This window comes from Cuculus canorus, chromosome 12, assembly GCF_017976375.1.
Source record: "Cuculus canorus isolate bCucCan1 chromosome 12, bCucCan1.pri, whole genome shotgun sequence".
In the NCBI taxonomy this organism is placed as follows: Eukaryota; Metazoa; Chordata; class Aves; order Cuculiformes; family Cuculidae; genus Cuculus; species Cuculus canorus.
In genome coordinates, this window is record NC_071412.1 from 5,700,037 (window position 1) to 5,721,452 (window position 21,416).

The window sequence follows — 21,416 nt, forward strand, 5'->3', positions numbered from 1 at the left end:
GTCACGGGGAGATATTAAAAACAATATTTCTGACTTAAAATAGTTATATTTATAAATTAAAGCAAGAGTTAAAATAACTGTCTGAAAACATGTATTTCTGTATGTTAACAGTTCTTTCTTTTTAGGAGGTGTTCAAAGAAGTAAGGATCTTGGACAGTACTTCAGAAAAGCATGATATGGAGACTCCAGCAAAACCTAAAAGACTTCCTATTACACAGAAGTTTTATGCATTTTATCATGCACCAATTGTGAAATTTTGGTTTAACACGGTGAGTTTCTTCTGTATAATGTGTACTTTATTTGGAAATCTAATGTGGATTTTTGGGTTCTTTTCCAGCACGTAGTTCTGTCGCGAGTCAAAGTTTAAGCACTTTTTAAAAGAGCAAACAAGAAACTCCTTACCTGGCTAAGCTGGAAATGGTTTTACAGAGCTTCATGTGCACATGCACTGCTCTGTTGTTGAATTCATGATGTTGGCTTTGAGAAATATTTTTTTTTTTAAGCTAAGTGTGTAATTAGCATGAATGTTTTTATTCTGGCTTGAGTAATTAGTTTCATCAGATGCTAGCAGAAATTCTGAAATCATTTATTAGGCTAAAGTGTTCGTGCACAGCTTTGTTTAAATTAATGTGATAGAAACTCTGAAATTAGTAATAAAGGGAAAATAGCTGTAATGAGAACAAAGCTTTGCTAATAATAGCTTATTATAGCTGTTTTTCCTCTTCTAAGAAGAAACTGATTGTATCCTCTTATAAATAATAACTTGCCTGCTTAAAGGGGTAAATGTAGTACTGTAATCATGCTTGAAGCTTTTATTGTATACCACATCAAAAGATTCCAGGCACGTCTATAAAGGATGCTTCAGTAATTATATGTCTAATTTTCGTTGCTTTTTTTAGTTGGCATACTTAGGATTCCTCATACTCTACACATTTGTCGTTCTTGTGAAAATGGAAGAATTACCGTCTGTTCAAGAGTGGATTGTTATTGCTTACATTTTCACGTCAGCAATTGAGAAAATTCGTGAGGTATGCCTGTAACAGTCTAGGGGTTTAGTTTTCTTTGTCAATTAAAAAAGTATGCTTTAAACTACGTTCATAAACAAGAGAAGCTAAGAAACTTCAAGCATCAGGATACATGATGTGATACCTTTATCTTAAACTTTGGTATAGGCTGCTAGTTTCAATCCCACTGTTTCTTGGCCTACTGCTTGAATTTAGACTGCTTTTCCTCTGCTTCCAATGGGGAAGAGATGCAGGCCTGTTAAAAAGAAGTGAGTTTTTCCCTCTTAAGTGTTAAAAAACTATCAATGACATCCTGGTCTGCTTTTTTTTATTGCAGATTTTTATGTCAGAGGCTGGGAAGATTAATCAGAAAATTAAAGTGTGGTTCAGTGATTACTTCAATATCAGTGACACAGTTGCCATTGTCACTTTCTTTATCGGTTTTGCATTAAGATTTGGAGCCAAGGGAAATTTTGGTGAAAATACCTACAGAGAAAACTATGTCTTTGTTGCTGGAAGAATAACCTACTGTCTCAATATAATTTTTTGGTATGTGCGATTACTGGATTTTCTAGCTGTAAATCAACAGGCTGGCCCTTATGTTATGATGATTGGGAAAATGGTAAGTATTACTGGTTTTTACTGGGTTTTTTTTTTTTTTCACTGACCGAAATGTTTTTCTTGTTGTATCCATTTACAGATTATCTTTAAATTGCATTTAGAAAAAGCTTGCTTATCTGATATAATATGTCAATAATTGTGTGCAGAATTAGGTAGCTGGAATAGAACTTAATGTATTTCAAAACAAGCACTGAATAGAAGGCTTCCTTTATTATGGAGCTTTCTCTGTCACATCTGTAAAAAGCTGCCAAATCTTTCTTTTGTCTGTTTTGTTTTTAAATGTCATCATATTGAATGAATATGATAATGCCTTTTTCTTGATTTATATTGCATTGTTTCCCTTTTGTGTCTGAGATTTATTTATAGTCTTGGTTTTCTTGCCTTTGCACACTCTAGTGCAAGACTTCAACTTGTTTTGTCTCCTAAAGTACCTTTGTATTTTGGGCTTTGGAAAACAGGGAATAGAGTATGGCTCTGTTCTTGTCTTCTCTCCCACAAAAATATTCCAGTTCTTTAAATGTATAACTAAATAGCTTGGCTTTACTGTCAGTGAGCTGTTCGAAATATTAAAAAAAGATTTTAGGACTTGAGAAGGTGGAAGGGATGTTTGTTTCCCCCCCACACTCTAAAATAGTTCCTACAAAGTTCAGCACTGTTATTCCTTAAAAATAAAGGCATCCATTTTCTCATTTCACACTTCGATTTCGTGCAAGAAGCATAGATTTGTGTTTCAGCCTTTGGAAAACTACCTATGTGTGTTGTGCAGCTATTGAGTGTTTAGGAAGGGATGTTTCTCTGTATCAGCGGCTACTCATCCGCATAATAGATATTGGAGTTACAAAGGCAGTACTCAGTTGCCTGTGGCTGAGGCAGCTAAATATGCTATAAGAAAGGATGGGGAAAAAAATGTAGTTTGTTACTTGTTTGTTATTTAACAAATCTTTCTGACTGAAATATAAGCGTCCTAGACTGTTTCCCTTGTGCAATACATAGAATGCATCAAGCTTACACTGTCACTATGAAAGTGTTTAAAGTTGTGAAATCATAATTACGATCTGGTGGATTAACTGACTTTTCTGTGTTAATAGGTGGCCAATATGTTTTACATTGTGGTGATTATGGCGCTTGTACTACTCAGTTTTGGTGTTCCCAGGAAGGCAATACTGTATCCTAACGAGGCACCCTCTTGGACTCTTGCTAGAGATATTGTGTTTCATCCATACTGGATGATTTTTGGTGAAGTGTATGCCTATGAAATTGATGGTAAGACACTGCAATTTTCAAGCAAGTAAGGAGAAAACTTACTCTGTTCAGGTCTTCTCAAGGTTTTAGGGAATTCTGATTTTATGAAATCAAATGCCCAGTATTGTTGACATTGATTTCATTCATTAGATTATCTCCTTTATGGGTGGCAGCTGTATAACTTTTTTACTTGACTTTCTAATTATCCTTTATAAAGCTTGAATGGCTTAGAATAAAGAGTACTTAATCACTGATTTCTCACAAGGCTGTTCCTTGCATAATTTTGAAATTGTCCCCCACAGCTGTCATGGCAAAACTTTGGCTATGGTTGTGTATTACGGGGTTTTATTTTTGTCCGATAATATGATTATACCGTAGTATTAACCAGAGACTTTTTCTCCTGTGGGTGTTTTGAATTGAGAGTTGATTGTTTCAGTACTTATAAGTAATCTTTTTTTGTTCATATCTGTACCTTCTGGGAGCTCTAAAATTTGTTTGTATTTTCTCTGCACCTTTTTTCCCTCACACAGTATGTGCAAATAATTCTGATGAAAAAGTTGCTCATCTCTGTGGCCCAGGAACATGGCTGACGCCGTTTCTTCAAGCTGTCTACCTCTTTGTACAGTACATAATTATGGTTAATCTCCTTATTGCATTCTTCAAGTAAGTATAAGGGTAATTGTTAATTTTTGGTAACCCATTGATAAGTTTCTATTTCACTGCAATAAGATGAGAAGAACTGGTAACAATTCAAATCAATTCCTTTTGCTGGAAGTATTTCTAGGTTCTAAGGCTGATCTTCTCACTGCAAACCCGTGACTAAGTAGGGTAGTGTGTGATGTGACTGGTATGCATCACATCTATGAAGCCAGAGGAACTGGATACAAGAATTTTAGAGCATTTTTTTAAGTTCTCGTTGTCAGAAAGCAAATTGGATTTTCTGGATCTGTCTATTGATCGTTGCTCCTAAATTAATTTAATGTTTTCTAGTTGATTGAATCAAATTGTAGTAGAGTCTTTTACAGTTTTCTGTAAGTGTTTGATTTATGGGAATAAGCAGTTCACTAACACTGAAGAATGGCAGACTGCAGAATCAGTGTGGTCTGATATAAAAATTTGGGTTTAGAAATATTTTTGTTTGTTTCGCAAACTTGAAATTTTATTTCCATTTAATTTGTTTCTGAGGAAAAGTACTGAGATGGTACCAAATGAGAGTGTTTGACTCTGTCCTTGCTTTGGATCATGCTGTTTCTTTGACTGTGCTTCCAACTTTTACTGGAAATTATTCTAGTGGAAGACAAGCATTTGCTTTTGGCTCTTACTTAACTAGCTTCAGAATTCAAGATTTTTCCCAAGTGTTAAAAAGAAAATACAAACAAAAAAAAACCCGAACACCAACCCATTCCCACCCTACCCCCCACATCCCCTCCCACCATCCCAAAAAACACCTTGATATGTTAATCCTTTTCTGTTCCCTTTCAGCAACGTGTATTTACAAGTCAAGGCGATTTCAAACATTGTGTGGAAGTACCAACGCTATCATTTCATTATGGCCTACCATGAAAAACCCGTTCTGCCTCCACCACTTATAATTCTTAGCCACATGGCTTCCCTGTTCTGTTGTATATGTAAAAGAAGAAAAACAGACAAGACTTCAGATGGGCCAAGTATGAACAGTTATTGTCTGAAATATTGAAGTAAAATTTTTATGTGATTAAAGCAAACTGTCAGAAAAGTGCTGTGTTCTGGTTATAATGTGTGTTCTCCGGAAAGTCAAAGTACGTCTTAATTTTCCATGGTTTTAATATTGAGTAAGACACTAATTCTGTTTGAAGTCCCAGTGTTTTTACTAAGGGTATAATGCACAGCCCCTAGAAATCTCCAGTCAAATTAACCTGTGAAAAAAGCAAAGAAACAAAAAAACAAGTCTAGATTTCCTGTTAGTGTTTATGGGGGAAGATGTTTTTTTTTTTTCCCTTCTGGAAAACTTCTGTTCTTGTTGGAAACGTTTTGCAAATTTAAAACGGAAAACAAAAAGTTTCACAGATGATAAAATCCAACTAAGGAATCTAGCTTTTACCTCAAAGAAAAAAGGATTGGAAGGTAGGCGTGTAAAGGATGATATTGTGCCCAGACCCTCTCAGAATTTCTATTTTGTTTCTTCTAGCGGAAGTCTTTGACCTTGAACATTTTTTTCTGGAAAGGGGAGAAGAAGGGTCTTAGGTGGCACTGCGTAGTTGGGGTTTTTTTTTGTGGTTTTGTTTGTTGAATTTTTAATTCCTTTTATAGTTGTGACTTTCAGTTTCCAGTACCTCTACTACTTAACTATATATGTATCTTCTTCACTGCTTAATCTCTTTTTAGAACTCTTCCTGACGGAAGAAGATCAAAAGAAACTTCATGATTTTGAAGAGCTGTGTGTGGAGATGTATTTCAATGAAAAGGATGATAAATTTCATTCTGGAAGTGAGGAGAGGATACGAGTCACATTTGAACGGTAGAGTACTTAAAAATGAAATTTTTAAATAGAGAAGCTTAGAACTTTGGCAAGTTTTTTAAAAAGTGTTTCAAAGGGAGTAAAATGCAGCTCAGGACTGTAAGTATTTATGCAAACTTTAAATGAATGTCTTTCCATTTCTATGGAGAAACTAATAATATGATTGATGCTTCCTGCTATGTAAGAGCATTCAGTAAGCTGAGGCAATCATACTATTCAGTTCTTTGTGATGTTTTAATAAAATGCTAAACTTGAAAAAAGTGCTGTAGATCCTCTCCCGATGTCTCTTAATTGTATGCTTCAGAAGTATCACGAAACAGTCCAGCACTATAGTGTATACCATCTTGAAATTTCAGAGGTTTTTTTCCTTATTAAATGTGCAGAAAGCATTTCAAACCTGTTTCTTTTGCGTATTGAGAAAAATACCTTTCATAGCTACCTCATTATTTGATTTTTCTTAGGGTGGAACAAATGTGCATTCAGATAAAGGAAGTTGGTGATCGTGTCAACTACATAAAACGGTCATTGCAGTCTTTAGATTCACAGATCGGGCACCTGCAGGATCTCTCTGCTCTAACTGTGGATACTCTGAAAACACTGACTGCACAGAAAGCTTCGGAAGCTAGCAAGGTTCATAATGAAATCACACGGGAATTGAGCATTTCAAAACATTTGGCACAAAACCTCATTGAGGATGGTTCTCTGAGATCATCTGTGTGGAAAAAGCACAGCATTGGAAATGTCTTCGGTTCTTTTCCACAAGGAGGCCTTGAAAGTAATAATGCTTTACTGTGTAACATTTCTATACGTGATGAAAAAGAAGGCCATCATAAGACAATTGGTCAGGAGTTAGCACCAGTTCCCCGAAGAGAAGAAATAAACTTTCAAGAGGCAGGTTCCTCAGGCAGTGCCTTATTTTCAAATGCTGTTCCCCCTCCAGAACTTCGTCAACGAATACCGGCTGCAGAGATCTCAAAATCCATTAGTAAAAGTAAAAAATTAGGCAATTCATCCAGTAGCATGCCACATGTAACATCCCCAACAGCTAAAATGTTTGTTAGCACTCCATCTCGGCCCAGTTGCAAAAGTCAGCTGGATTCTTCAGCAAAGCACGAAGAGACTGTTTTCTCTAAACCTACAGAAGGAGATAATAATGTAGAATTTGGTGCATTTGTGGGTAAGTATAACAAAGTAGATTCTGAATGTCCTGGAGTCATTATTAGCTGCTCTTATCCTCTTGCTTCTGGCTCTGCTTGCCTTGCTTTCACCCAACCTTGTGTTGAAAATGGAGGATACATTAATTGTGGTTTTATTCATGATGAGAGTGACACTAATGATAACTACAGCTGCAGAGTTGACAAATGTGATCACCAGTCCTCTGTCAACTTACCGAAGAACAACTCCCAAAAGAAGTTGTCTTTGTCAACTGGCGACTTGACATCAACAGTCAACTGTGGTGACTCACATGGAAAATTGAATATTAAAGATGGACTTTTCAAAACTCAGCATGTCCATGCAATGGAACTACAAACCCAAGATATATGTTCTAACATCCTTATGGGACTACTTCATAAACTGTGGACCAAATCTAAGCCACAAGGTTTGACTTACAAGAATTGTATGGTATTTTGGGTGTATTCCGGTTGCAGGTGACTTTATTCTACCATTTTGCTCTGCTTCTTTTGCATTTAACATCTCTAATTTCCCTATGTTGCTTGAATTTTTTTTTTTACTTAAATTATGATTTCTTTACAATTCTGTCATATAGACAATATTTTTCTGAAAAACATTAGCCAGTTGATGAGTATAGTGGCTCTACAACTTGGTGCGGGCATGGTAGACAAACGTTTTGTGACTCGTTATAAAGCTCCTACCTCCTCATTGCATAAATTAAAAATATTGTCTATTTCTTGACGTAATTACAGAAGACTTCTTAGGCTGACGGAATCCTGGACAAATATCTTTGTGGTATCTGTGTCAAGCTGAGGGATCCTCCTATACTGTGTTTCTAAACACTGTTATAACTGGGATCTTCCACTGTTGCCTGGGCTAATTTTGGCAGTCATTTTGGAAGCTTCCAAAGTTCTTTAATTAAATGCAGAATTATGCCTTCCCTCATGTTTTGCTGAACAGTAAAAAGATGCAACTTTTTCGTTAGTTACTTACATATTTGAATGGTAAAACAGTGGCAGATTCATTGCAAAACACAGGTGTGGGTTTACTAACTGGTTTCTGTAAAGTAGATAATGCCTTAAATACACTTATTGTATAGCAGATCACAATCTGGAGTTGTCAGGTTGCCTGCGGAGGTGTTGTCTTGCCCGAGTCATTCAGGGATGTCTCAGTGTTTTCCGAAGCTTTGAGGATGCAAGAATATTAATCTTTAGAGAAGAGTTTATTCTACTGCTTTGAAACTTTGAGTTCTAAGAAGCTACGTACATGTGCTAGCACTTTTAGATTTGTGTATGCATAGGGAGACTATGTACACGTTTCTACGCTCACCAGCTATTTGTTTATAATTGTCTCATGGTTTAAAAAAGGAAAACTTTATTATTATATTCAGAAAGCAAAACTAAACAGAAATAACGGACAGTGTTTGTATAACTCTAATCTTTAAATGTTCTTCACCACTAATCACTTTGAATACTAACTGTACTTATTTTACTGGAGCCAGATTTTTAGTGTATGGCCCTCTGGCATCTGTAGCATTTAGAACATACTCTTCATTCTTACTGTCCGTGATATATAAAACTTTGATATATCAGCGTAGCTTTCCATTGTGAATCCAAGTAGGTTTTTCATTCATTATAAAGCCATGGTAAAATTCTCAAAAGTATTTCTTGAAATTAGGAGGATGAAGGGTATATTGTAAAAGCTACCTGAAGAAAACTATCTGCTTTTCCTTCGTTTCTCATACCTACATAAAAATATTGTAATTTGGACTGCCCTGTTCCTTTATGTGAGGAGCATACACTTGAGTAAAATATTAAAAATGTTAATTTTACATTTTACTCTTTGAATTGTGATAATCCACAGCTTAATGCAGGAAAAGCAATGGTTTCATATTAATATTTTGTTAGATTGGAAAGTTAGTGCGAACAGGCACACAGATCTTAGATGGTTTGTAACCCTTTGCTGTGGTGATGAAAATTATTGGCATGGTCAGAATATTAGAGGATGCCTTTGATTTTGAATACTGTTTTTCAATTCACTGTGTCGAAGGTCACAGAGACAGCATGGAGTTACAGCGGTTTAAAGAAGCAGCAAGCAAGATGAAGGAAAGAAGTACTGATATTGAGGTAAGCGTGGAAGAATTTGTCAAACATTTTAACGGGGGTAATAATTTTTTTTAAACTGTAACTTCACAGTATGCTTTGAAAAAGTCTGAGAGCAAATATAATCAAAGAACTTACAAAATGCAGCCTGGAAGGGATGTGTATCTGTTTTATGATTTAAAAAAAGCATGAGAACACTAGTGAAAGGTCATGGAACCTTAACAACACAAGTAGTAAGTACCGTTGCTTCGTAATATGATACTAATATTAAACAAGATCTGAGGTTATGCAAGCTGAGATGACTACAACTGTGAATTAAGATAAAATTATGTATCCTGTAATTACCCTTTAATTAAACGTTTGACACTCAATTTCAAGGTTTCAGTGATTTAAGTAATACTTTATAGAGCAAGATGATAGCGTATATGACTTTTAAAAGCTACAAAAGTAGTTTGTTATGCTGCCAAGAAAAAAATGCGTTTCTTAGTAAACTTGTGAAATGGTATATAATTTCCATTTGAGTAAAGAATAATGGAAATAACTAAATGGAAAATGATTAACTGTAAAAAAAACTGTTCTCCAAGTGCTACAGTATGTATAAACAAACTAGTTTTCTCACTGTAACTGTTAAGGTAAGTTAGTAAATACAAGTTACCATTTGCAGTTACCCCTCATTGTGGGGAGAATCTGACTTGAGAATTGCATTATGACCTTTTGCAATGTGAGCATTATTCTGAATTACTCCTTCTGGGCCTCCTGATAAGTATAATGTGTGAACAAAAAGCTCTGTGTGTGATTTTTGGCATGTTTTTTTTTGGTAACAGTGTTTACAGTTTGCTTCGTTTTGTTTGTTTGTTTTAAATAGGAGCAACAGGAAGACTTCAAAAAAGCTATATTGGAGGGCATAGAAACAACCAGACTTCAAGTAAGTAAAGAAGGTTTCCATTTATTGGAGACATTACTTCCACCACATACCAAATGTGTTCTATACAGTGAAGATGGGGAACTCTGTTTTTTTAATCTCATTAAGTAAACCCTAGTCATGATTTTGACTATCCAGTGTTTGGTATGTTGGGATGCGAACTCCAGCAGCATTTCCAGACAGTACTGCTGTTCTTAGATGCTTAGTAATAGAGTTGTCCCATCTTAACTGGTGGGACTGGTTTGATTCTTACCTTTCTTGTAGGCCCTGCAGTCATTGATTGTAAGATGCTGAAGATGTATACTGAACACTGAAATGCATATAGACCTAAAAAATGAGTCTTCAGAAGACACTTTCAGCAGGTGCATTCTCTGTGTTGCATTCCAGTGAAGTATTTGCTTAGGGATGTGAAAAAATAGTCTGCTGTGTGTGTATATATGCATTATATACACACAGTTATACACACACATACACGTGTTTGTATAGATAGACATTTTGGACATACACATACACACAGACCTGTGTGTATGTCTTTAGGTGTGGGGGATGTGTTCCTTAAGAGGGAAGGGTGAAAAAGGGTGGTAACAATTTCCTAGCTCTTATGAATCTTGGAATCAAAAGCAGCATTCCAAGTTCTGGGGTTTATTCTTCAAAATCTTGAATTTTTACATTGTATTCAGGTAACCATTGCAATTAATAGGCTGGTTTTAAGGAATGTTCCAGCCCTCTGCCGGTCTACGTGTTCAAGTTTGCAATGAAACTGCCTTTATTCTTTTTTTGCGGAAGAAATACTTTGTTGTCAAAGTGACCACCTAAACAGATATTCAGAAAGTTTTTTTACTCAGTGCTAAGAAATACATCCCTCAGGAAATTCCATTAATAAACCTTAGGTTTTCATGACAAGACTTCTCTACATTCTGTTCCTAATTTTAGTGGGTCGAAACTGAGCTGCAGTTTCTCCTAGAGCCATGTTCTTAAGTCAGAATTGATAGTTAACAAAGGCACGTGACAGAATAGCTGAACTTGGTGCTTATAGAGATTGAAAGTAACATACATTTCTGTAATTGTATCTTACTGTAACATTCTCTTTAAAAGAGCTCTTTCAGTATGGGTCAGTGGTCTTAATGCGCACCTGAAAATGTTAGAGCTGATGGTTACTGTGAAGAGCATTGTAACTGAATTATGCACTCAACCTGTACGTTTTTGTGCAGCAAGGTGTTTGAGGGACATGCAGAAGTTTTGAAAAAGAATAAAAACCCTAGATTGTCCTAGAAAAGAAAACTGGGTGGATTGACTGCCAAAAGAGCAGTAGTTGAAAGCAACGATAATGCTGACTAATGCTATATGTTTTGTTTGGGATTTTTTTGTAGGGTCTTCAAACCGACTGTGGTCTAAGACAATCTAGTTCTTGTGGTGGGTTTACTGACCCTCTGGGAGTCCATTCAGAACAATGTAAGTGTGTCATCTTTTCAGGTGACCTGATTTTATCTCTGAATTGTGTTGATAATGCATATTCTTAATGGATACAAAGGAAACATAGAAAATTGAAGCATCTTGAAATGTTTTTGTGAGTAGTACCACTCTTCTGTTCACACCAGTTTAATTCTGTTACCTTGTATTTGCCACACATAAAAAAACCTCAGTGCTCTAGTTGGGACTGTGCTGGAAACCGATAAAGATTAGGTAGTTGTGGATCAGGCTTTTTTAAACTAGAGTCACGATTATGATTTAAACCACGATTATGATTTAAGCATTTAATATGCTCACCCTATTAGGAATTAAGTAACGATTAGGAAGTAAGTAACAATGACACAGGCCATTCTCTGTCTAGTTACGAATCTCTTTCGTTTGTAGTGTACAGCAAGAGTAGAAGAGCATCGAGTGAAGACACTCAGCAAGTAGACTCTAAAGCAGCATTACTGACGGTTTGTATCTGCCTCCTTTTTAGTGTTAAGCAGAACAGAAATTGAATAAATGGAGGAGAAGAAACAAATTGTGTAAAGACCAATACTGATTTGTGGAGCCATTTGTTCAAGGAGGCAACAGAAAGGGACCAGAAACTTATGGCTGAGGGAAGAAGTTTTGCATGTTCTCTACTGCGTAGTGTGCATATTCTTCCTATGAAAACATATGCTGCTTCCTGTTTTTGGAAAAAAACACAACTTTTTGTTTAAGAAGAGAACTAGTTATATAATCCATAAAACTGTAGCAAATACAGAGTCTTACCTGTTCTTTTAACTGTAATTACTATTCCTCAGTTGTATCTGAGTCTTTCCACTCAACTGTAGTTCAGTACAGCCTGGTGAAATACTGCAGTACAGGCTGTTAATCAGAAAGACCTTAAATCACATTGTCACCCCACCTCTGATTAAATATACTATGTTTGCCTTGCAAAGCTCAAACTTTGTTTTTTCCTTTTCTTTTTTTTTAAAGGATTGGATACAAGGTAGACCTTCAAATAGCAGTCAGATGTAAGTAAACTTCCTACTAATGAAACAATTCTGTTATTCTTTATTTAGATTTTGCTTCTTATTTTCATTGCTGTCTTTGGCTATGGTGGTATTGAGTTGCATTTAATGAAAAAACAAAGTTTAAAGTTTTTTTTCCTAATAAATAACTGAATGTGTTCACTGGAATGCTTTGACAGGTTCTGTTTAGATTAATGGGGTCACATGTCGGAGGGCAGAACGTGCCCCTAAATGAAAACAATTGTGTTGACACTTATTAAGGAGCTAGCTTCCTGGTAAAGGTCTTTACCCAACCTTTCAAACCGTAACCCTTTTCTGAAATTGTGCAGACACTACTCGTGTTAACAATTATCCCCCAAGTTAACTGTTAAAGCCATTACCTTATTAATCTGATAACAGAAGGGTAAGCTGTTGTGAACAGGTTTTAATTAAAGCACCTCTGTGGGAATGAGCTCTTGTGATGCAAACTTGACATAATGCTGTACGTGACTTGGTGGTATTTAAAGTATAGCTCAAAAACCATGCGATCACTTAGCAGCCTTTCATGACTGTTTTGTAATTAAAAAACTCGCACTGCCCTTGAAAAATAGGACAAAAGCAGTACTGTGAGGTTAACAAGGTGACTTAGGACGATGTGTCAAAATCATTGGATGCAAAATAAGTTTTTAAGAAGCAATGACTGTTTTGTGGCATTTCACAGGCCGTCTGAAGAAGATGCATTGAATGGTAAGTTTGTTTAACTTTTCATATAAGCAACTGTTTGGGTCTTGTATGAGAATGTTTTTTCACTGCGGGTAATTTGGAACTTAATGGACAACTAACAGTATTAGTTATTTATTGCTTAATAGGTGGCCTACCACTAAACACTGCAGTTGTCTTTAATTACCCCCCATCCCCAGTACTGACGAGCTAAGCATGATTTTCTACACTGCAAGTCTTTTTCAAACTATACTTACTTGGCAAGTGTTGTTTTTATGTGGTAATTTTAATACACAATATCTTTCAGGTATTGCTTCTCCTTTCAAGCCTATTATGGATATCAATTACTATTACTCAGGTCAGTGCCTATTAGGAACTAGTATTCATATTTTTAATGACAATTATTGGATCCTTAAACTTTAACGAATGCTGTAATTTTCGTCTAGCTGTAGAAAGAAATAACTTGATGAGATTATCACAGAGCATTCCATTCACTCCTGTGCCTCCAAGAGGTAAGGATTGTATTCCTTGTTGCTGGTTCACTCTGATCTGTTGGGGAAGAAAACAAAAGTAAACCCTGTGCAGATTGCTTCTAGTACAGAATGATCAAGCCATATTTCACACTTGTTCACAGCAAGCGTAGAACTGAAGTTTTAGTGAACTAAAAGAAGTCTAGTGTCTGTCTTGCAACACTCAAGAATATAAATGAGTATGACACCTTTTCTAGGGCAGCTTACTTGATTATGAAATCTAGATTTAATTGTAATTGCCTTTGGAAATGGCGATACAGTGATGATAGTATTGGTTTTATAACAAACTATTTTGGAAGGATTCCCTTAAGCTGTCTTGATTCACATAAATTGTTCATTACTAACATTCAGTGTCCTTTAATGCTGTTTGAATGGTGTCACTAATAGGAGGACAAAACCATGGTGGTATTTTGCTGCTGTATGGAAGAGGTTGGAGAGAGATCTTCTAACTGGGTAGTTTAAATTTTTTTGTTAGTTCAGGATATTAGTAACAACTTAGATTTCAACATGCTACAATATTAAGATAATGGAGGTTTTCAGTGCTTTTAATTTTAAACTTGGAAAAATAAATGCAGGCATTGCTTTTTATGTTGTAACATAGGTGAACCAGTCACTGTGTATCGCCTTGAAGAAAGTTCTCCCAGCATCTTGAATAACAGCATGTCTTCCTGGTCACAATTAGGACTCTGTGCTAAAATTGAATTTTTAAGTAAAGAGGAGATGGGAGGAGGTTTACGTCGAGCTCTTAAAGTAGTATGCACATGGTCAGAATATGATATCCTGAAATCGGGACATCTTTATATCATCAAGTCTTTTCTTCCGGAAGTTGTCAATACTTGGTCAAGCATTTATAAGGAGGACACTGTGTTACACTTGTGCTTGAGAGTAAGTTTTATCACTGTCAATCTATAAACATAGACATTGTAGGCATTATATGTTAAATGGGATCCACCCTCCATTCCCTCACCCCCAAAAGTTAGTATGTATTTATTAAATAAAAGGTTAACCTGGAGTTCTGTAAGAGCTAAGGTGTTAAAACTGTGTTCCAGTATGGTTTACTTAAGCAAAAGAGTTCGTCTTAAAATGTAGATATAATTTAAAAAGCAAGCAATTTGTTACACTGTCTTGGGGGAATAGAGGCTTACTTTTTGGCTCTTTGGTGCTCTCTGGCAAATAATGCAGCAAATGAATACGAGCTTTGAATTGTAGGAAATTCAGCAGCAGAGGGCAGCACAGAAGCTCACCTTTGCTTTCAATCAAATGAAGCCCAAATCCATTCCGTACTCTCCAAGGTGAGTGCATTAAAAATTCCATTATGTTGCCTACTTTTGACATAGAAGGTGCCTATGGGATTGTTAGCAGGTGTTTCAAATGTATTAAGGTACCAATATGTGAAGACATGTCTCAGAACATTACTGAGAACGTGTCAAGCAGAACTATCCTTTGCAATATTTTTAGTTTCTACTTTTTGCACCGATTCTAGTAAATCAAGTAAAAATCTACTAGCAATTATGTATTTATTTATTTTGGAAGTACAGTCGTTAAGTATTTTTTTTACTAGGTTCCTGGAAGTTTTCTTGTTATATTGCCACTCTGCTGGCCAGTGGTTTGCAGTTGAAGAGTGCATGACTGGAGAGTTTAGAAAATACAACAACAATAATGGTGATGAAATAATTCCAACTAACATGCTAGAGGAAGTTATGCTGGCTTTCAGCCATTGGACGTATGAGTATACAAGAGGAGAGTTGTTGGTACTAGATCTGCAAGGTAATGTTCTTGTTTTGGAATTGGGATTGGGGCTAAGGTAGGTATATGTGGTTTTTTTTTTTTCTCTTGTCGTAGGCTTTTGTTAAGATTTTGCATGTGTGTAATAAATAACAAGCATTATTTAGTGTCTTGGCCTAGTTAATCTGAATCTATGGTTGTCTTACTTTAATATGGCATTAGATATCACAGCGACACAGGAAATATAAGTATATACATCTTTTCCTAATGATATGCACCATTAAAAAAATTCTGGTTTGGGGGGAGATCTGCGTCGTGCCAGCATGGTAAGCTGTATTTATCCTGAATTGTGTGTCAGATGCTCTGGCTGTGAGAACTATGTAGGAAACTTCTTTCTCGCAGGTGAAAACTGAAGTTGGGAATTGCAGGGATCTGTAAAAGTAGATGGAAGAAATCAGAAGTACACAGTGCTCATTTAGGAGTGATTTTTGTAAGGGTGAAGGATATCACATACTGTTTGATTCCTCCTCCTGCTTTTATTCTTGGGGAAGCTGAGAACTCATAGCTAAGAATGCCAAGGCTTTTTAATATTAATGCATTTATGTAATGTATCAGATTTAATTTTTTCTTCATGTGCTGTCTGAAGGTGTTGGTGAAAACTTGACAGATCCATCTGTGATAAAAGCTGGAGAAAAAAGGTAAAGTTAAAGAAGAGAGTAAAGAAAAGTATTATGAAATTTTGACCAGAGAACATAAGCAACTGATGTTTTACCTACACTTTATTTCTAAGGTCATACGATATGGTGTTCGGTCCGGCCAATTTGGGAGAGGATGCAATAAAAAACTTCAGAGCGAAGCATCACTGTAATTCCTGCTGCAGAAAGCTTAAACTTCCTGGTAAGAGTTATGGCATTTCTTCTTCGGAGACACGTCATGAAATATTGTATGATGTATAATGAAATAGTTACATTTTGCTTTGAAAGTGGGATAAGTAACAAACAGTACTTTTGTAATTTTACCTTTAAGACAATACACGGTTTTAAGATAAAATCCTAAATGAAGGAATTATAGTTTGTTTGTTCCATATCCAGATGCCCAGTATTTCAGGAGGGTAGACTAGATTGATCAAGGCTTCAGAAGGTACAGTCAAAAATTACAAAGGGTCCTTCATTCATTCTGTTAAAACTTCCAAGTCCAGATATTTTTGTTTCATGGACGACACTACACTCATCTCAAACCTAGAAACTGTTTTTCTATATCGGGCTTTTAGACTGCAGTGGAACAACGTAAGGAACTTGCATGATTCCTGCCTGTTTCATGCTTCTCTTCCAGGTTGTGTCTCAGGTGAAGGGAGGTCATTTATTTTAAATTTGCGTTGTAAATGTGCTTAACATCAAAACAGATGATGGAAGGATCTAATTTCCATGGAAAGTTGACTCAATACTTGCTATAATACCTATAAATAAAATAATTCTGAAGTTTCCATCACTTTTGAAAGCAGAGCTTTAGACTTACGATTAGACGTATGATAAACTTTTTTGACACAGTGCATATTGAGGAATTTTTCTTTCTAAGTACATAAGCATATATAAGTCTTTTTTGCCTTACTGATTCTACTAGCTCAAGAAATAGTAATCAGTATGACTTCATTTTGTTTGTACAGATCTGAAGAGGAATGATTACACACCTGACAAGATTATATTTCCTCAGGATGATTCCCCTGAATTGACAATTCAGCCTGGAAGCTGCACCAAAGAATCTGATTCAGCTAATTCAATTCGTCTGATGCTCTAATGAAGTGACCAAATCAGTTGGCTTCATCCAAACTTCATGGAATATCACAAAGTTGTCACTTAACTTTCCTTCGCTAATTAAAAGAAAGATATATTGAAACAAAGATTGCTGTCTTAAAGTGGAATTTTGTCTAGTCCGTAATCTAAGGACCTAACAACTTGTGGTAACCATCTACAGCTTGGCGGCTCATTGTTTTAAAGGTTGAATAATGACAAGTATTTGATATGTTTCCAAAGGGGCTTTTTAGCAGAGGGTGGATTTTTTTTGTTGTTGTTTTTTGTTTTAGTGGAGGATTTTCTTTCTATAGTCCTGTGGTGTGCAATATGCCTTCAACCAAAAGGATTCTGGTAGCTGATGTTTTAGGGTAAAGCATTTGTCTGTTTGGCAGCCGTCTTGCTGTCACTCGGCAAAAGGCAGGAGAAAGCACCTACCTCTGTAATGCCAGAGTATTCTTTGAACGTTTTAGGAAGTGTTCCACTAGTGTTTTCTCACCAGATGTCTTTTAATCTGGCCTGTTGAAGGGGACAGAGCCAAATGAGGTGTGTGTCTAACGCCAGGAGGCTGAGGCTGAAGGTAGGAACTTGATCTGTTCCAATAGCGAGTGTCTCCTGAATCAGGATTCAGCTTCGAGGCTGAAAATCTCGGGTTTTTTTTTTGTTTTTTTGGTTTTTTTTATGGAATGGAGGCCTGACAGTGCATAATGAACTTTCTTGTTTTATACATTTCAATTTTATCAAGTCACCATCAAATAGTAACAAAGCCATGATAGACTGGTATAATCGTATTTAATAGAAGAAATTTGTATGTGCTGGTCCCAATAAGTTGCTTTGTAAGACCACAAGTTGGAAGTGCTTTTCCTCTTATGTAGTGACTGCTTCAGAAGTTATGCCTTCCAAAGATCTCGTAAAACCAGTATATCAAAACCGAATGTACGCATAACTTGTAAATGTATTTAAAATTGTGTAGAAGACATCTTTAATGTTATGTTATTTGTGGTACTTATTTAAGAGAGACTAGGGTTGGATTAGCATTATGTAAACTACGGGAGATTGCAATGTACCTTCATGCCAATAAAATGTAATTTAATTGTCCCAAATATTGTTGAGCATTCAGCAAGAAAAAACTGTTGTCCAACTGAAGTTTCATGCTGCGATTTTTTTTTTTGTTACATAGGTACTAATTTGTAATTTTTAATTAAAAGGGCAATATATAGCTCTATAAATTTTTTTATTCAGTAGTGTATCTTATAGATACAGACCTAAGGCACGAACACAATAGCTGTTTAAATGGTGTTTTATGTTTGATGGGGAAAGGTAAAATGTTATAAGGATATAATACTGTATACATTTTGTATATCATTAAATCTTTAAAGAATCTAAAATAAATTTATTCTTGTTTACAGACTTCTGCTGTGCATTTTAATCGGAAAGGGTTTTTTGTGTAATTAAGTAACTTTGTGCAGAAAAGTAGGATTTGCCATGCTGGATCAAAGCAGTTGTCCACCTTTCAGGTATCTTGACTTCAGCTAACACTAGAACCTGGGCGGTGCGGGAAGAGAGAACTCTCAGCAGACAAATGTGTGATGGGGTTAATTAGACAAAAATATTTTGAAGCTCTTTACCATGTTTGTTTAAGATTAGGACCTGCTTTGTGGATGCCTGACTGCATCCCCTTTTGTTGCTCTGAGGCAGCTGAATATTCAGGACGTACTTACCCCTTTTTAACGCTATATTCTTAGCCAAGTTACCAGCAACAGGGGCTGCAGGAAAGCTGGGGAGGGACTGTTTCCAAAGGCTTTTAGTGACAGGATGAGGGGCAATGGGTATAAACTGGAGAGGGGCGGATTTAGACTGGACATAAGGAGGAATTTCTTCACGCTGAGAGTGGTGAGGCGCTGGCCCAGGTTGCCCAGGGAAGCTGTGGCTGCCCCATCCCTGGAGGTGTTCCAGGCCAGGTTGGATGGGCCTTGGGCAGCCTGGGCTGGTGGGAGGTGTCCCTGCCCATGGCAGGGGTGGAACTGGATGGGCTTTAAGGTCCCTTCCAACCCAAACTATTCTGTGATTCTGTACCAGTTAATCTGTAAGTGAGGCTGGCGCTTCAAGTTGGGAAGGATTCCTATAGAGGAGCCTTGGATGTTGTGAAGGAATTCAGGGTGTAAAATAGGAAAACATTTTTGGGAAAATTTTAAGTAAAGTTAGAAAACTTTTCGTTTCCTGACAAATACCGGACAACACACAGGGTTTTTTTTTACTCACACCTCTCTTCAGTAGTTTTGCTTGTGATTCATTTCTGATCAAAATAACCAGATGTGACTTTCGTGTGATGGTGGAGGATGTTCCCTCTGCACAATATTGCAGTGACTTGAGCCTGATACCCTTTCCAAGATCAAAAAGGACAAAGAGGGTTGGGGAGTGTATGTAAGACTTGGAGTGGCTTACACTACATTTTTCTGTAAGCCTTCCTGGCGTGAGCACTAGCTTACTGTGACTGACAGCTGGAGTTGTAGGAGAAGCCGATGTGTACACTGAGCAGGTGGAAAATGACAATGTTCATAAATTACCTTCTTCTTCACATGACCAGAAAACAAAATCATACAAGTAGCCTTCAGGGAAGGCATCAGAGAGGTGTGTTGGCAAAGAAAAAGTTGGTTTGAAGAAGTAGCCTGACTGTGTTAGGATAATACCATGTTCTGTTGTTCCAGGGTATAGCAACGTGAAGATGGCCCCACGTAATTTAATTCGGTTGAGGACATCCTGTGTCACTCCCCGTGCAAACACCTTCTCACTCTCCCAGTGCTTTATGAACAGAGAAGAGTAGCGATCCTTCAGCTTTTAAATTTTGTTTAAATTGTTGAAGAGGAGGAAAATAAAAGTAGCACTGTGACTTCTGTTAACTATACAAACCCAAATATGGGTGTGCCTTGTTAGACCCTGGTTCGTAAAGACAAATACTAATTGAAACCTTCCCGAAGTAGTTTTAGTTAAGAATCTGAAATGCTTCAGACTTGTATACTAGAAGGATACGTAAAGAATGTCTCATACAGAGAAATGGGCAAGCTGCATGGTTTTGCTTGACAGGTAGCTGTGATTCCCTCCAGTATCCTCAGAATATTTTCATTAGAAGAAAAAAACATTGAATAACAGATTAAACTGAATATTATACACCTGTAAACTAGTGTTGGTTGCTTATGTAACTTCTGTTTTAAAATACCCTTTAATTTCCTCCAGCACCAATATTTCTTAATGCAAAACCTTTAATATACAAGTGTGCTGATTTAATTTTGTAATTAATCCAGCAAATTCAGCTTTCTTGCAGTATTTAAGTGTTGAAACATTTCAGAGAAAAACAGTCCCAAGTACATCGTGGTAATAGATGCGTTGTGATTACAGCTCATTTCATGCCACGACACTTAACGCCGCAAGAATTTGGAGGGGGGAGAACACCACAGCCGAAAACTTGGTAGTAACAGTTCATTTTGAACATTCCTAACAGATTAATCGGAAAAAAAAAAATACATTTTAAAAAATATAACAATGCTTCTGAGAAGACTTGGGGTTATTTCATCTTTTTACAGCTTGTTCTTGCAAGTAATCCATTTTGTGGTGAGTAATGCAAAGTTAGTTTGAAGCCCCCGAGTTCGCGGTTTCTAGCGCTGGCGTGGATTTGTACATCGTGTTGTGTTGGAATAGTAAATCAAGGTCTTGATTTGGATTCCGCAAAAGGTGGGAACAAGCATATGCTTTTACCTTCTTGAATGATGCGAACTAATATTACAAACTGAATTTAACTTATTGTTTCCCAATCATAGTTTCAAAAGTGCTTTTTAATGCTTCGAATACAATTTATCTAAGTTGCTAAATTGCAATACAGTAAAATTAATTCCTTACTGTTCCTGTCCTTTCTTGATGCTTTCTTAGAGCAATTGCAACTGCCCTAATTACCATTTGGATTTTATTTTGTGTTAGTGTATATTATTAGAAGTTCATTCATACTTTTTTCCCTCCGAAGGTCTGTAGGGATAAACAAGGGGCCTTGGAATCGCAGAAGCATTGGAGCTGCTCTCAGGGATATGACAATGAAGGCTCCACCAGAAGAGGCTTTCAGAGCATTTGCTGAACTCCTACACTTCTGTACAGGCTACAGATGTGCTACAGGCTTTGGTTGGTACCTGCACAGACAGAAGAGTAAGAGTTCAGAAATACTCTGCGTGTCATGTCTGGGGTGTTTCAATTGCCCAAAGCAAACGAAGCCACCGCAGTTGCTCCGCAGACGGCCTTTTGATGGATCTGCAAACCCTCCTATTTCTGCATTTTACCAGTAATGCTTCAACCAAGTTCGTCCATCCAGGTACAATCACAGCTCCATGGAGGGAAATGCATCGCATTTCAACCTCGTACTTTCCATATCTGAACTGAATGCATTTGCAGAAAGAGGCAGAGTTGAATTCCTAACTCGTTGAGATTCACCAACGAAACTTACTTAAATACTTCAGGGTAGAAAAAACCCTGTGAATGCACTCTTACATATTAGTACAGATTCAGGCATTTGTTAAAAGTTTTAGATTTAACCCATGGGATTATAATGTCGATTTTGAAACATTCGAAGCTCTTCATAAAATATGTGCAATATCACAGTTCCG

At 36.6% G+C, this 21,416-nt stretch overlaps 1 protein-coding gene across 2 annotated transcripts in view; it reads left to right on the forward strand.

Moving 5' to 3' along the window:
* The window catches only part of TRPM7 (transient receptor potential cation channel subfamily M member 7), a 57,803-nt gene extending 39,623 nt beyond the window's left edge, over positions 1–18,180 (forward strand). Inside the window, exons 19-40 of one of the 2 annotated variants that reach the window (XM_054077396.1) lie at positions 126–269; positions 900–1,028; positions 1,342–1,626; positions 2,714–2,888; positions 3,398–3,530; positions 4,350–4,534; positions 5,232–5,364; positions 5,826–6,541; positions 8,587–8,663; positions 9,505–9,564; positions 10,932–11,013; positions 11,416–11,486; positions 11,995–12,032; positions 12,730–12,755; positions 13,036–13,086; positions 13,175–13,240; positions 13,860–14,143; positions 14,468–14,550; positions 14,820–15,025; positions 15,630–15,681; positions 15,774–15,880; positions 16,647–18,180. In XM_054077396.1, coding sequence (XP_053933371.1) covers positions 126–269; positions 900–1,028; positions 1,342–1,626; positions 2,714–2,888; positions 3,398–3,530; positions 4,350–4,534; positions 5,232–5,364; positions 5,826–6,541; positions 8,587–8,663; positions 9,505–9,564; positions 10,932–11,013; positions 11,416–11,486; positions 11,995–12,032; positions 12,730–12,755; positions 13,036–13,086; positions 13,175–13,240; positions 13,860–14,143; positions 14,468–14,550; positions 14,820–15,025; positions 15,630–15,681; positions 15,774–15,880; positions 16,647–16,777 — 3,234 coding nt within the window. In that variant the 3' untranslated portion in view covers positions 16,778–18,180. Of the gene's footprint in view, positions 1–125; positions 270–899; positions 1,029–1,341; positions 1,627–2,713; positions 2,889–3,397; positions 3,531–4,349; positions 4,535–5,231; positions 5,365–5,825; positions 6,542–8,586; positions 8,664–9,504; positions 9,565–9,825; positions 9,924–10,931; positions 11,014–11,415; positions 11,487–11,994; positions 12,033–12,729; positions 12,756–13,035; positions 13,087–13,174; positions 13,241–13,859; positions 14,144–14,467; positions 14,551–14,819; positions 15,026–15,629; positions 15,682–15,773; positions 15,881–16,646 lie in introns of those variants that run through there. The other variant, XR_008451824.1, reaches the window with a different exon arrangement.
* Positions 18,181–21,416: the final 3,236 nt, after the last annotated feature.